Source organism: Miscanthus floridulus, chromosome 13, assembly GCF_019320115.1.
Source record: "Miscanthus floridulus cultivar M001 chromosome 13, ASM1932011v1, whole genome shotgun sequence".
In the NCBI taxonomy this organism is placed as follows: Eukaryota; Viridiplantae; Streptophyta; class Magnoliopsida; order Poales; family Poaceae; genus Miscanthus; species Miscanthus floridulus.
The window spans coordinates 67,841,563-67,856,632 of NC_089592.1; the positions used below are offsets into that span (position 1 = coordinate 67,841,563).

The 15,070-nt window shown below is 44.1% G+C and overlaps 1 protein-coding gene across 1 annotated transcript; it reads left to right on the top strand.

The window, feature by feature from the left end:
- Nucleotides 1-1,413: 1,413 nt before the first annotated feature.
- Nucleotides 1,414-6,442, top strand: LOC136501760 (DNA polymerase epsilon subunit B-like). The gene is made up of 13 exons (XM_066497296.1): nt 1,414-1,614; nt 1,728-1,908; nt 2,355-2,508; nt 2,683-2,813; nt 3,027-3,105; nt 3,190-3,294; nt 3,396-3,476; nt 3,570-3,700; nt 3,835-3,929; nt 4,232-4,331; nt 5,446-5,560; nt 5,642-5,752; nt 5,939-6,442. Exons 1-13 carry the CDS (start codon nt 1,443-1,445, stop codon nt 6,083-6,085), a joined length of 1,602 nt encoding a protein of 533 aa, XP_066353393.1. The 5' UTR covers nt 1,414-1,442; the 3' UTR covers nt 6,086-6,442.
- Nucleotides 6,443-15,070: the final 8,628 nt, after the last annotated feature.

Genomic DNA, 15,070 nt, shown 5'->3' on the forward strand with positions numbered 1-15,070 from the left:
GGAGTGTTCTTGCCTTCTTGGCGAATCATGTACATGTACGCGGCGGTGATGCTACGTTATTATCTAAAAGTGCACTATGCAAAAACCAGATTCTCCATCACATCAAACTTGCGGTATATGCATAAAGTACTACATGTAGACAAAATCAAAAACTAATTGCACAATTTGCTTTAACTTTGCGAGATGAATCTTTTGAGCCTAATTAGTCAATGTTTGGTCAATAATTCACAAATACAAACGAAATACTACAGTGGAGAATCGTGCACTATGCAAAGTTTGTAAGTGCAAACTTTGCCGAACTAAACGCGCAGCTAGTTGCGGCATTCACTGACACGGGTCACTTGACGTAACGGGGACAGATGTGTCGGCAGTAGAATAGAATGAAAGCCATCTGAACACACGACCTTACAAGTCTCTCAGACTCCGCCTTGGGTTTTTCTGCTTTCTCTATAAAAAAATAAAATAAAATTCTAGATTTATTAAAATACAATAATGTTTATATATCTAAATAGGTTTATTAGTATAAAAATATATATCAAGATTAATCTCATCTATACCTGCATATCATTCTAGTATTAAGTACAAAAATTTCTTCCTCCGTGGCTCCATCCATCGGTGTATCATTTTTCACTATCACTGCTCTCTTTTTTTTGTCATTCACTTCGATTTTTTCGCTCATATCTCTTTTCTTTCAACCCTTGGTTTATCATCTCTCAGTTATAGTTGCAAAACCTTACCGGCATCGCATCACGGCATGTCATGGCATAGCCAGCCGGAATCCAAGCCCATGTGTGCCGAAACTTCATATTTTTTTTAAGCCTCACAACAGATGTAGGTAATAGCCGTCTATTTAAACCGAGTCCAATTTCCTAGACGAGATTAGTCTTTTATTACAACTAGTATTTATTACAGGGCATCAGGGTTTAAATTCAAATAAGAGCAAGCCAGGTCCAACTAAATGCACCACGATAGTGAGCTAATTATAGGCCTTAGGGCCACATAACATGACGTACGGTTCCGTTGGAACACATGAACAAAAGCCGCTAAGGAGAGAAATCTGATTGTTTTGTTTAAAAGTTAGGGAAGTCTAAAAATCCGTTTTTCCGATTCGAGGGAGGCAATCAAAGGTTAGATGGACTTTTTTTTAAGGGGAAAAAGGTTAGATGGACTTTTTCATGTAAATAAATATTCCCTAGAGCTCACAGGCATCCAAATTCGAAAAGCCCGTTGGGCTACTTTCATTCGGATACATCCCAGGCCCAACTCCATGAAATTGTGGTTTGGGTAGGCTCTGGCGTTCTGGGCTTCTGGCCTTTCAGAGACGCAAGAATAAAAAAGCGGAGAGAAGCCCAGGAATCGCCATTATTATCCTGCCACTTCTCCCAAACCCCAATCCCCCTTTCCCGCCAAACCCTTCCTCGCCGCTTCCCGCCCCCTCTCCCATGGCGGCGCCGTCGGCGGCCACGCGCAGGAAACTGCAGCGCAAGTTCCGCCTGCGAGGCTTCACCCTCAAGGTGGACGCCCTCGAGGAGGCCGCCGCCTTCCTTGACCGCTTTCCCGACGCCGAGGACGACGCGCTCGACCTCCTCCTCGACGAGCTCGACAAGGAACCGCGTAAGCTAGCTCTCCCGTTTAGAGGCCCCTGTGCGCCGTTTGCTGTCTGCTGTTGTTATTGTTGGCTGTCGATCTGATGCTTGTGGCTCTGGCCGTCTGTTTGGTGGGCGCAGTGCAGTCGTCGATACTGGATCGGGACGCGGTCCGGCGCGTGGTGGCGCTGCTGGTCGAGGCTGAGGAGGCGCTCGATGCGGCGTCGCCAGCGGTCACAAGCGCAAGGTCTGCGCTGCGGGTGGTGGACGCGTTCCTCGTGCCGCGGTTCCACTACGACCCAATCAAGAAAGTGTTTTACGAGTATGTGAACGCTGCCTTTTCTTTGTGGATCTGGGCAATTCTCCATGGGGACTTGAGAATTGGTTCGTTCTTTTTAGGCTTCTCTATTGAACTGGGGTTAAAGATTGCTATTTTGCCAAATCGGATGCTAAATAGGGATATTGGATTCATGGTTGGGTACCTTATGCCACAAAGGCACTATCTAAGTATCTGATTCGCTTTAATAGCTGCTAATTCGCAGAGTAAATGTGTTAGGTTAGTTTGAGTATTCTGTTGTGTTTTACAAAGTTGTTAGATGAATCATATTAGGAAATTGCTGCTGAATACTTAGAATTTTCTGGTCATATAGAGCACATCACTTGCTGAAAGAGCTCGTTTTGTGTATAATTTGGCCATACTTTATGAAGTGTACAAGACCCTCATGTTTCTATTTGTTACTCTATGCTGGGATTTTCTATGCATAACAGGCACACAGGCAGATTAGCTGTCCATGGAGAAGCTGGAGATAAAGCTTCCCTTTATAGGGATAGGTATCAAGTGCTGCTTCAGAGGTTGTCTCGTGACAAATATTTCTCTAAGCCAGCTTTTGACACAGTTGCGACCGAAGATAGTAGTTGTGAGGTATTTCTCCCTGCTATGTTGTATCTGTCTATTATAGATTGATTTCTTTGATCCTTTTGACTTAAATCGAATCCTGCAAACAGTATTCATGACGCCTTTCTTTTCAATTTGTTGTATGTTTGTTAGTCTTTCTATGTGGAGTTGCTTATATGTTTTCTTTTTTTTTTCATGCAGATAACTTCTATACAGTCGCTAATTGGGTGCACTGGACGGAGATGGATTATGGGGGTCATTTCGCAGTTGGAGGAGCGACAGTTCTACTTGGAGGATCTTACTGGAGCAGTTCCAATTGACTTATCAAACGCCATATCCTAAGAAATTTAGCACTGATGGCTAGTTACTATTACTTGTTAATAATGCATAACAAACTTTCTACATCTTTTCTTTGTCAAATAAAATGAGTCAACATTAAACTTTCTACCTGTGAAGGATGGTGTACCAAGGAATTTCCTCTTGTTTTATCTGTGTGGATTTCGAGATTTTTGAGAAAGTACCACTACTTTCCTTAACATAGAACACAAAATCACGTCAGGTTTTTTCGTTGAAAATACTGTAATCGTAGCCGAAGGTGAGCTACTTTCCAATGGCATTTTCCAGGTCTGTAGTTCTCATTTCCTAGAAAAGTTTCAAACCTTTTCCGTATTATCAATTCTATTTGAACTATGTTCAAATCATGCACAGGTAAATACATGTGGATTTCCTCCCCTGGAGGACAGGGAAGCGTCCGTTTCATTGCTCATGGGTCTTGATTTCTTTGGGGGAGGTGTAATACCAACTGAAGAAGCAGTAAGTCCAAATGTCCAATAGCTTCATTCCAGATGTTGAACAATTAGGTCTTGTCAAAAGCATCTTTACTGATAATTTTGGGTACCATTGATATCAAACAGCTAAGATTATCATCACTGGAGAAAAAGGCCGTGAATGATATGTTTGTCATTCTTTCGGATGTTTGGCTGGACAACCCTGAGGTATTTCTATTTTACATTAGTTCTTTATTTTGTGTTTCTTTCATTATTGAGTCCTATTCTCAGGACGTTCCTATGTGTTATCTCGTAGAGAAGACTATGGAGAAGTTGGCTGTTGTTCTTGATGGTTATGATAGTGTGGAAGTTGTGCCTTCCCTCTTTGTTTTAATGGGCAATTTCTGCTCTCGCCCTTGCAATCTAGCGTTCAATTCATTTGAAGAACTCAGGTATGGCTTTCTGTTTGATTAGAGACATAAGAGAGTTGTATGTCTTGTCTTTTGTTCTTGCTATTCCAGTATTTTTTTTTGATAAGCTTGCTATTCCAGTATGAGATAAGCCTTAGCTATGTACCTTCACACAGATTTCAGTTTGGAAAGCTTGGCGAGATGATTGCAGCTCGATCTAGATTAAAGGAACATAGTCGTTTCTTATTCGTTCCTGGACCTGATGATGCAGGTACTCCAAAACTTAGTGACGCTTTTAGCTGATAGCTGCTCACATCCACAAGTACAATGCACTCCTATATCCAAATTTGTAATTAGTTCGCTATTTAAGATGGAACTTGTTATGGCTATTAACTTGGTCCATTCGTTTATATCCTAGTTTACCATGCTATTTAGAACATTTTCTGTGATACTAATAGTATTAGGAATATAAATGAGTTTCTTCAGACATATTGCTAGCTGTCTCCCCAGACAACTGCAATGAGATGTTTCTTCATCGCTTTATATGTTTTTTACTTGATAACAAATATGTAGGTCCTTCTAAAGCTCTGCCAAGGTGTGCACTTCCAAAATATGTAATTGAAGAACTTCAGAAGCACATACCAAATGCAATCTTTGTAAGCAACCCTTGCAGGTTCGACATGAAACCCATGCTTAAAATTCCAACTGATATCAGGATTATACTGATAGGGAGATGTACACGTTAAACATGAGATGAGATGTTAACAATAAATATTTTGTGTGGCAAAGCTATTATGCCTTCCAATATCGAAATCAGAAGTATTCAGCTGCAGAGAATCAGTATGCCCAAAATGAAGGAACAACAGTGTTATTTCTTTTGGATGTCATGAATTCTGTTAAATCGTCAAGTATTATATGTTTTCATGGTCTGCCAATGTTGAAAGGATAAGCAGTCACTATTTTTTTTGGATAATGAAAAAAAAACTTGACCTGCGGGGGGGGGGGGGGGGGGGGGGGGGGGGGTAAGACGGCCCCCGGGCAATGCCTGGTAGAGAAGATCTCTCACGCAGATCAAGAAAATCCCCGAACCTCCGCCCCTGCACCCTTACACAGGACCGTTCACCACGTGAGATGGTTCGGAACCACTGTGCTTTGAGTGAGTCGGACGAGGGGATTTTTTTACCCAGGCCACGTAAATCCGCTCCCACTGGGAGTCGAACCCGGGTCACTGGGGTGCCATGCGGCCGCTCTAGCCATTTCAGCCAAGAGTCCGTTGTTTTTTTTTTTTTTGGAATAATGATCAGCTGTCATTACATGAAGCTAAGCTGTTGATGTACTGTAGTTATTTTATAGGAAGTTATTGTGAATCTCATACAACTATACTCTTGATTATTTTGGGATTCTCATTGCACAATCACATGATGCACAATGGCAATGGGTATCTGGATACCTTAATCACCATGTTTCATGCTAGTCTACTGATGAACATCTTATGCTTTTGGATAAGCAACATAATGCAAGCTTGGCACTTTTGTGTTGGGTGTTATCTGCTTCATTTGGTTTATTTTTTGAATTGTAATCCACTTACATTTCAGTCAGGTCTTGGAAAAAGCTTCATATGCTCTACTACTGAGACTATAAAGTGATAGATTTACACAGAACATCCTGTTCAAACTATTTCACTAATCTTTATCAAGCTGCAATGGTCAAATCAAACATCAGCTTACAGATTTATCAATTCTGATCTGTCCCATGTCTGAATAACAATAATAGCTATCATTTTTCAGGGTGAAGTTTTATACACAAGAAATTGTGTTTTTCCGGCAAGATCTCCTTTATAGGATGCGGCGGTCATGTCTCATTCCACCAACAACGGAAGAAACAAGTGACCCTTTTGAACACGTAAATTAGATGACTTTTACTTCTTTATAGTGTAGTTAGCATAACCCCTTTGAAGACATTAACCAATCCTTCTCTTTTCAGCTGGTAGCAACTATCACCCATCAGAGCCATCTTTGTCCGTTGCCTCTTACTGTTCAACCTATCATATGGAATTATGATCATTGCCTTCGGTTGTATCCAACTCCTCACACGGTATATCATTTGGGATATTGTTTATGCTAAACCCTTCAAAAAACAATATTTTTCTTGTTATAGTTTGTGGATCTTTTGTGCTCATTTGCTACCTTGAACATACAAAATTGATAAGTACAGTTTTACCTGCCACAACAAGTTTTATATGGTGTTGTGCTCATTCTTCTCTTTTCATAACTTCTTCAGATTGTATTGGGTGACAAAAGCGAGCAGAAAGCCTTCAAATATACTGGGATCACTTGCTTTAATCCAGGTTCGTTTGCGAATGACAGCACCTTCGCAGCATACCGTCCTTGCACCAAAGAGGTTGAGCTTTCTGTGCTGGAAGGCTAACATAAAGGGAGAATAAACTGAGGTTCTCCAATTTGATGAAGTGCAAATCCTCTCCAATTTGATGAAGCATTAGTCTTCGACAAACAATTCAACATATAAATTAAGGAACTGGCATTTCCACACAAGGAACCGTGAAATTACCATGGCTTCCATGAAGATGTGGTCTTTCTGTGAAGAGAACTGATGTTGACATCTCATCATAGGCTCAGCAAAGCAGTAGGAGCAGCGCATTGGTGTTTGTGCAGCATCTCTAGATGTTTGTAACAGTCTTTGACACTGCATGTTAAACCAAAATGTTTTACTTGTACCATTTAGTTTTTCATTGTTGTAAATCATGGTAACAACTAACAAGACTACTTTCTGAAAGTGCTCATAATTGTTCTATCTTCATATTTTGATCACCCACGTTTCCAATATTTCATTTGACCACTCTGAAAAATGAGTAGATCATTATCATACATGACAACTGTAGTTCAAAAATTGGTGAGCCCTACAGGACACGAATTTCTGCTGAGACCGCACCAGCATTTCCAGTTTGATGATGAGGACACATATCCACGGTGATCATGCACCAAGCGACACGAATTTGTGTTGGGCTTGGGCAGCCTGAGTAAACTCTGAACTCATTAGCAACTTGAAGTTCTGAAAGTGAGTGCTTCAGCCTTCAGCTTTTGGATCGTGCGTGCTGATGCAGAATGCCATGGTACTGAACAGATCAGAAGGTTACTTTTGTCCTCGGCCTTTGGATTGTCGCGATTATGCAAGAGGGCACCAGTTGTCATGGATCTTGCACAAGGGACTTCCACAGTGCTAAAATGATGCGCACTGAATTACAAGCCTTTCAGAAAGAGCATGGAACCCTTTTTACAGTGCTTGAAGTTTCCCTCGTCCAAGCATTCAGAATCCTCTTTTACAGTTCCTGGTTACTGCCCGGATTAGTTTTGCATCTTGTTCTTGCTTAGGGTTCTAGAAACTGCCATTGTCAGACGCTTTTTCGATACATGTTGATTGTCTTCTATACATATCTTGAATGGCCAGAATGGTATGTTAGCCTATGGAATTCTTTGCCATGCTAATTCTTATTTTACCTGGGTTTATTACTTATTAGGTAGAATAGAACAATCTCCTGCTAAAATTATGCTGCAGATCAGATCACGCCTATTTTATCAACAAATTTTCCACACTTGTTTCCTTTTCCAACTTTATTCCGCTATTAAACAAGTATATCACGGCAATCCAATAATTAGAGCGTTTGTGGTTCTGCACAATGTCTTTTTAAGTTTATTTTTTTCAAGGAATGCAATTTTAAATTGAAAGATGTGGACGTTAGTTTGACATATGCGAATTTTATCACCGTAGGTAAAATATTGTTTATGCTAGTTGTGGAGGAATAAATTCAGCCTGCTGCATGCAAATCCAGAATCCGCAGCTGCGCACTGCCATGTTCCATAGCAAAATTCTTTCATCAAAACATGGAATTGGAATTGTGCTAGTGCTCTCATTTCATGTCTGCCAGCTGTTCGATCGTGTCCTTAAAACAAGGCCCTGTCAGGAGTCATCCCTTTGCCAAAAGCTACAGATGAGGTGTGTCCATCCATCGGAAGAAACAAATACAACCCCCTGATCCCAAACGTAGGCTGTTTAGGTTAAGTGACACCGTCTCTTTTTTCTCTCTATCGCTTCAAAAGTTTGCAGCTTCTTTTGTATTAAGGTAGAGAAAAGATTTAATACAGCACGCATTAGCGGCACCCTAGGGGTTAGAAGAATTGTATATGAACGTTCGGACCCACCCTAGTGTACTGAAATCTATGATGTTACATTGGACACTAATCAACCCGAAAAGAGGCGTCGGGTAGGAGGCCTATGCCCGGGCAGCCGAGCGGCGGCGGCGCCGCTTGTGCGCACCCACGTCGCCGTCCGGCAGGAACAACTCACGAAGCATCTGCATGTTACCAGGGTCACCACTGTAGATTTCATTGTACACCTTCATGCCCGACGTGGACGAAGACGACATCCCTGCTGACCCGCTCGATGAAGCGCTTGAGGCGTCCGTCGGCGGGGGTCGCTTGAGGGGATGGAGTGTGATTGACGGCGTCCGTGGCATCCACGACCGTCGTGCCTCCCAGGGGTGGCAGCCCCGAACAACACTTGGTCAAGGCACGCCTCGGCATCCACGACGCCGGGATGTCCCCCGTGGTGGCGTGACCTGTGGTGGCCCCTGCACATGCGACGACGGAGGCGGATCCAGTCCTCCACTATGCAGTCTTTGCCGAAGAACTAGTGTCCACCAACGATGCATCCACTTCCTGAGAGTCGGCCGCCGAAGCAGTCAAGCACCCAGCACTAGTGCTCCTGCTGGGGAGGCCCTGAGCACGTGCAGAGCTCCAATGCCAGCAAATCTGACTCGGATAGCGGCGTTGTCATCGTAGTCAGCCGACGCGCCCAAGCTGATGTCCCTCACCGGCTTACTCCGGCGTCGCCATCGTCGTCGTCAGGTTTCACTGGCGCCCTCCGCGCCACTATGCACGGCCCCATCCAAGCTCTGTGGACCGCTGTGGGGCGTGTGCTAGGAGGGCGGTGGGTTGCCAGGTCACACCGTCCTGCTTTGGGAGGATTTCTCACCATCCACGACGCAGGGATGCACCCATCCATTGGCCGAGGATGCAAGCCACACACCAGCTATGGGCGTGGCCGACTATGCTTCCCCCGCCTTCTCTTGATTTTTTTTATTTTTAACACTTTTTGTAAACTAATTTTAAATCTAACACTATTTTTTTCTTTCAAAACTAAAACTTTTGGCCGCGTCTATTGCCATGGCGTGGCGAAACGCCTGTGCCGCGCCATGCATGGTGGCGCGGCAGGAGGACTGACATGGCGACGACCGGGGCTGCTGACCGGTGACGTGGCAGGGTCTGTTGCGCCACCGATCTTGGCAGCGGCAGTGACGCGCCACGGAGCATGGCGCTGGTAGGACCAGATAAATATCGCGAGTGAGCCCGCCCGCCCGCCGCCGCCGCGCCCGCCCGCTCCCGCTGCGCAGTGCTCGCACCGACCGCGCCACGAACGCCGGCGCGTCACGGCCGCCCGCTCATATCAAGGTACCTCCCTCTCGATTTCATGTTATTATGATTGTTATTGATTTAGGATAGTTAGTGATTTAGGATAGTTAGGATTTTATGATTGTTATTGATTTAGGATAGTTAGTGATTTAGTATAGTTGGTGATTTAGGATAGTTAGGTTGTGATTTAGGATAGTTAGGGTTTTATGATTGTTATTGATTTAGGATAGTTAGTGACTTTAGGATAGTTTGTGATTTAGTATAGTTAGTGATTTAGGATAGTTAGGGTTAGTGATTTAGGATAGTTAGGTTAGTGGATTTGTTTGTTTAGGTAGGTAGTTATTTATTATTTAGTTTATAGTTAGTTATTTAGTTAGGGATTTTGGGTACTTAGATACTAGTTTTTAAGTGTCTGTACTTAGCAGTGCGTGATACGTCGATTTGGATGACTTGATGAAGTTTTGTCAAATGCTTATTTTCCTAGTGAAGTTGTTTAATATGTTTGTTAATGTTACTTTGAATATATACATGTGCTTTCATATTATGTTCGTATTGCGTAACAAGTACTTCAAATTTTGCAATGCTACATAATGTTAATTTGAATATTGTTAATTTGAATACTCTAACCCTTTGTTTATCAATTTATAATAGGATGACCCCTCCCACGCAGCATCCGTTGTATCCCATTTTTGAGGTGGAGTACGACGACCAGCACCGAGCACGCATCTTGAGTGACACCGACGCAGAGGTGGCCTTGCCTCCTTTGAGGCTTCGCACGCACACCAGGGCATACTAGTGAGACGAACGTTACGCATCGTATATACGGTGTGCCGGCTTCCTCGAGCTTGTCCATGTTGTCAACTACGGTCTTCCGTCCCTTGACCCAGCACTACTTACTGCAGTTGTAGACAGGTGCGAGTGCCTTCTTTATACATAAACATTCTTATAACAAATTTAAGTCAACTAACAGTTATTCTATTCTTATAATAGGTGGAGGCCTATGACCCACACGTTCCACCTACCTTGCGGCGAGATGACCTTGACCATGCAGGACGTAAAGGCTATCTTTGGCCTTCGGTTGGGAAGACTTCCAGTGACGGATATAGTTGACAACGATCACTGGAGGGAGCCGGTGGCTCAGTTCACTTGCTTTCTTCCACCAAACTGTAGGATCTACAGGAAGATAAAGGAGACCTAGAGGGGGGGGGTGAATAGGCCTGTAAAAATTCAACTCAAAATTCTGTTAGAACAGAGGGCGGCACTGCCGACCTTTCAGGGCGGCACTGCCGCTCTACGAATATAAATCTAACACAGCTGAGATTTTACAGAGATGAACCTGACCCCACTAGCTGCTTAATCCTGCAATAGAAAGACAAGATCCAGTTCAAAGACTGAATACCACAGAAACTCCACACAAGAGTGGATCGAGCAACTAAACCCTAACAACATCTAGCAATGAGCTAAAACTAGCAAGTAAACAAGATGAAACACGCTGAGACACAAGATTTATCCTTGTGGTTCAGCTCACCACAAAGGTTTGCCTAAGTCCACGTTGTTGAGGAAGCCACAAAAGGCTTGGGCTTGCCACAAAGGCTTGCCTTACCCTCGTTCTCAAATCAAGAGAGCGAACTCTTGAGGTGAGAGGTGATTTCTTAGCTTTTGAATGAGGTTACAAACCTCCTAAGGCTGCCACACGAGTTAGCAAGCGCAAGGGCGACTGCCTAGCCGGCTAGGAGCAAGCTCCAAGAGTAACAAACCCTAGAACCGTCGGCCAAACGTGAACCAAATGCTCTTAGACTTTGGAAATCAGTGGATCTTCTCTCCAATCGAGTTTTGCTGCCTTTTCTCTCAAGTTTTGATGGTTGGAATCAAGGATTTGCTTGAGGGATGGAGGAGCAACAATGGAAGAGAGAAGGTGAGCTTTGGTTCTGTCCTATTTCGAGCAGAATGACTCAGTGAAGAAGATGACCGTTGTGGGCCTGGACCTGAAGGGTATAAGTACCCCTCAAGCCCAACGGTCAGTTAAGGGCAGCACTACCGCTCTTAACAGGGCGGCACTACCGCCCTAGCCAAAACAGGTAAGATGATATGAAATTTGGCTGGCTGTTTTGACTAGGTGAGAGGATGTAAATCTGTGAAATTGAGCATCTGGTTCAACAGTTGACCAACTGTCCTAAAATCCCTATTAATAGTATAGATTTCCCTAAACTCAATTTCAAAACATAAAAGAATTTAAACCTCCTTTGAGCTAGGTCTAGCCACTTTTTGTAATTAGGACACCTGCAACCTGTACATCATCCTTATTTTTCGATTCCCTGCTTGTCATCTCGATAAGTCTCATTAGTCCTCTAATTTGGTGGTCATCAATGCCAAAACCCACAATAGGGCTTGATTGCACTTATAATCTCCCCCTTTTTAGTGATTGATGACAACCCAATTGGAGCTTACAAAAGATATGAAATCTAAACTGAGATTTTCGAATCATGGGTATAGGAGCCTCCCCCTAAATATGTGAATAGAGATTTGAATTCTCAATTTGGCATGAAAGGCCATGATTCACATTTTAGGTGTGATGGGAACCTCCCCTACATCCATGCCTGCTGTGGGGTGCTAAACAAGGTGTCATAGGAATAAACGTGATGCATATGACAGGTTATATCAGTTCAAGCACACAAGACCCTGGCTGATATAGCACAGGGCGGGCGGCACTGTCATCCTGACTATATCAGTCAGGTAGCAATCAGATTCTTACAGCAGATCATATGAATATAAAACAATTTAAACTTAGAATATGACAAGCTAAAAAAGTAACCATGAATACATATCCATATTCGAAGCAAATTAAGTCACAAAGTAGCATATTTCATAAAATAGAGTTTTGAGTGACTCTCAAACTCACAACTTAACAACTACTCTGAACAGATCTGGACATAAGGCGCAGCTGCAGATAACTCATGGCATCAAAAATATGTTGACCCCTCTAATTTTCTTCCCCTTTGGCATCAAGTACCAAAAAGAAGAAAAGTCACTCATCACTGTCAGAGTCGACGTGGGCACGTCCGGTGACGTGGGTGTGTGAAGTGAAGCGTGCTGAACGTCGCGGAGGAGATACCCCAGCTAAAGTAGAAGGACCTAGCTGATCCGTCGAAGGACGCGGTCTCCTAGAATATGTGTGAAACAAAGCTGCCTGAACCTATGGATCAGCCTCTGTAAAGTGAATCTCTGCACCAAGGTACTACTGCCTTGGGGGCTCCTCAAAATGCTTCCCCTATGGATACCCATAGTACTGACTGAATGGCTCATATGAGTGCCCATACTATTGATCATCTGGCTATTCATCATAGTGCTCATGTGGCTGATCCTGCTCTTCATCAGAGAAAGACAGGCGAGGCAAGTTAGGAAACTGAGGTGGCAACTGCACTGGTGGAAGGGGTGGCTACCATCTCCCTAGCATGCCTCACTGCTTCCTTGTTTTCCATTCTATCCTCATTGAAGGGACCGTGACGCCTAAGAGGGGGGGGGGTGAATTAGGCAACTTAAAAAATCTAACTCTAAACCATGGCCTCTTTTTCTAACTCTAGCAAAACCTATGCAAAAGATGAACTATCTAAATGTGCAACTATGGTTTTGGTAGTGAGTTGCTATCTCTACCGTAAAACAAGTAATGTAAGCAATGTAAATGCAGGAAGCTAAAGAGCAAGGTAGAGATATGCAAACTCCCGTCGACTGACTCCTGATATTTTTACTGAGGTATCGAGAAGCGCGCAAGCTTCCCCCTAGTCCTCGTTGGAGCCCCTCGCAAGGAATCCCTCGCAAGGGCCAAGCTCCTGGTTGGGTAACTCTGTGGATAGCCTCGGGCCTTCCCCACACGCAAGTGGGTCTTCGACGTGCCTTTCGGCAAGCCTCTCCCGGATGCTCCCCACCAGTCTTCACTATCAAGCTTTCGGCCAAAATGCCATGGGCCTTGTTCCCTCCGGTACACGGTGGCTGGCCACACCACAAACACGGTTGGTGTGATCTCACAAGATTTCAAGCCCCTTCGATGTACAACAATGGTGCTCACAAGCACCGAGTGGTAAGAGGTATGCAAACCTCACTAAACACTAGGCCTAAACCTAGAGCAAGCGCATGAGCGGTGGTCTAATCAACCTAAGCACTTCGCAAAGCACCTACGCTAATCACCTAATGAATCATTAAGCTCTATGCAAGTGGAGATCACTAAAATAGTGTATCAACACCCTTGGTATATTTCCTCAGCTCCACTCCATCTCAAATGGCCAGTTGGGGGTTGTATTTATAAGCCCCACTGAGAAAGTAGCTGTTGGGGTCGAATGCCCGTGAAACTGCTACTAACCGGACGCTGAATCGTCCTGACCAAACGCGTCTGGTCGTCCCGACCGTTGAGCCGGCAATATACTAATCGGACGCTGGCCAGCGTCTGGTGGTAGATTTGCTGCTCTAGAACCTTACTGTACTCGATCGGACGCTGCTTCCCTGCGTCCAGTCGGTTTCGCCGCCTACGTCCGGTCGTCCCAACTGTAGAGCCACCGGTCCAGCGTCCGGTTGTCCCGACTGTAGAGCCACCGGTCTAGCGTCCGGTTGTCTCGACTGCTGAGCCACCGGTCCAGCATCCGATCATCCCGACTGCTGAGCCACCAGCGTCCGGTCCAGCTTCTGGTCACCTCTGCGAGCTCGTTTCTTCGCGATCTTACGTACGGCTTGGTTCCAATCTTCATGCTTGGACTTTGCTTGATCTCTTGGGTCTTCTCTTGTGCTCCTAAGGTCTTGCTTGAGGTGTTGATCATCGGATCATCACATCGCCTTCGTCCAAGTTACGTCTTGCACCCTATTGAACTACAAAACAAACACTTGTAAATTCATTAGTCCAATTTAGTTGTATTAGTTATCAAGCACCAAAATCCAAAGTAAATGGGCCAAGGGTCCATTTTCCTTACACTCATAAACAATCTGTGAAGCATATGCACAATGAGCAAAGATTGCCTTCATCCATGCACTCATCTTCCCCCACTTTGACTTCTTCTTTTGTTCCCTAGCCCTGGACGGCTTAGGAATATCTCTATGTGTAGCTCCAAAAGAGTGAAAGCCTGCTGCCCCACTATCTCCAAGTCCTCTAGAACCAGTGTGCTGAGTAGCTGAGCCCAGTCCTCTTAAGCCACCATGGGTCTTTTTGATCTTGTAAACAGTGTGCTCATAATCCTTAGAGAACCACATGTCAGTCACTCTCAATCATAAACATGAGGTAAGGAGCATAGGGCAAAGATCTCCTCCCATCATCCATGGCATATGATAGCTCAATCCCAAATAAATCTTAGAACATTAAACTTTTCACAGCTGGGAAACCTAGACAACATATTAGTGATATAGCCATTCAAATATGTTGCATTGTCTTTGGGGTTAAGAGTGATTCTGAAAAGATTGTTCATGATGTAATAGAAGCTCTTGAGCTTGGTCCTTGACCAATCAGGAACTACAAGATTTTGATCCTCCCACATGAAGCTTACTTCCATTGGCTCAAGACGACGCTCATTATGAATCCTCTCATATCCCCTATGGATGTGTCCAAAACCAAGAATACGATAGAAGGTGACAAAATCAATGCAATAATGTCGCCCTATCAGTCATCCAATGAAGCTCATCCACTTCCCTGTTCCAATAGTAAGTGGCATGGAACTGTGCAAGAATCTCCCTGTTCCAATCATACCTGAAACTCATGATGTCTGTCATCTCAAAGCGGTCACAGGTCTTGATGGCTGTAGCAAATTGATGATCATCTCTGCTCTCTGAGTCACCAAAATCAACGTACTGCATCTTGCTAATCTTGCCCTTTGACTTGGATAGGATGGCTGTGGCATAAAAATCAGATTGGAAAGCATTCCAAAATCTATAATCAATGCCATTGGATCTA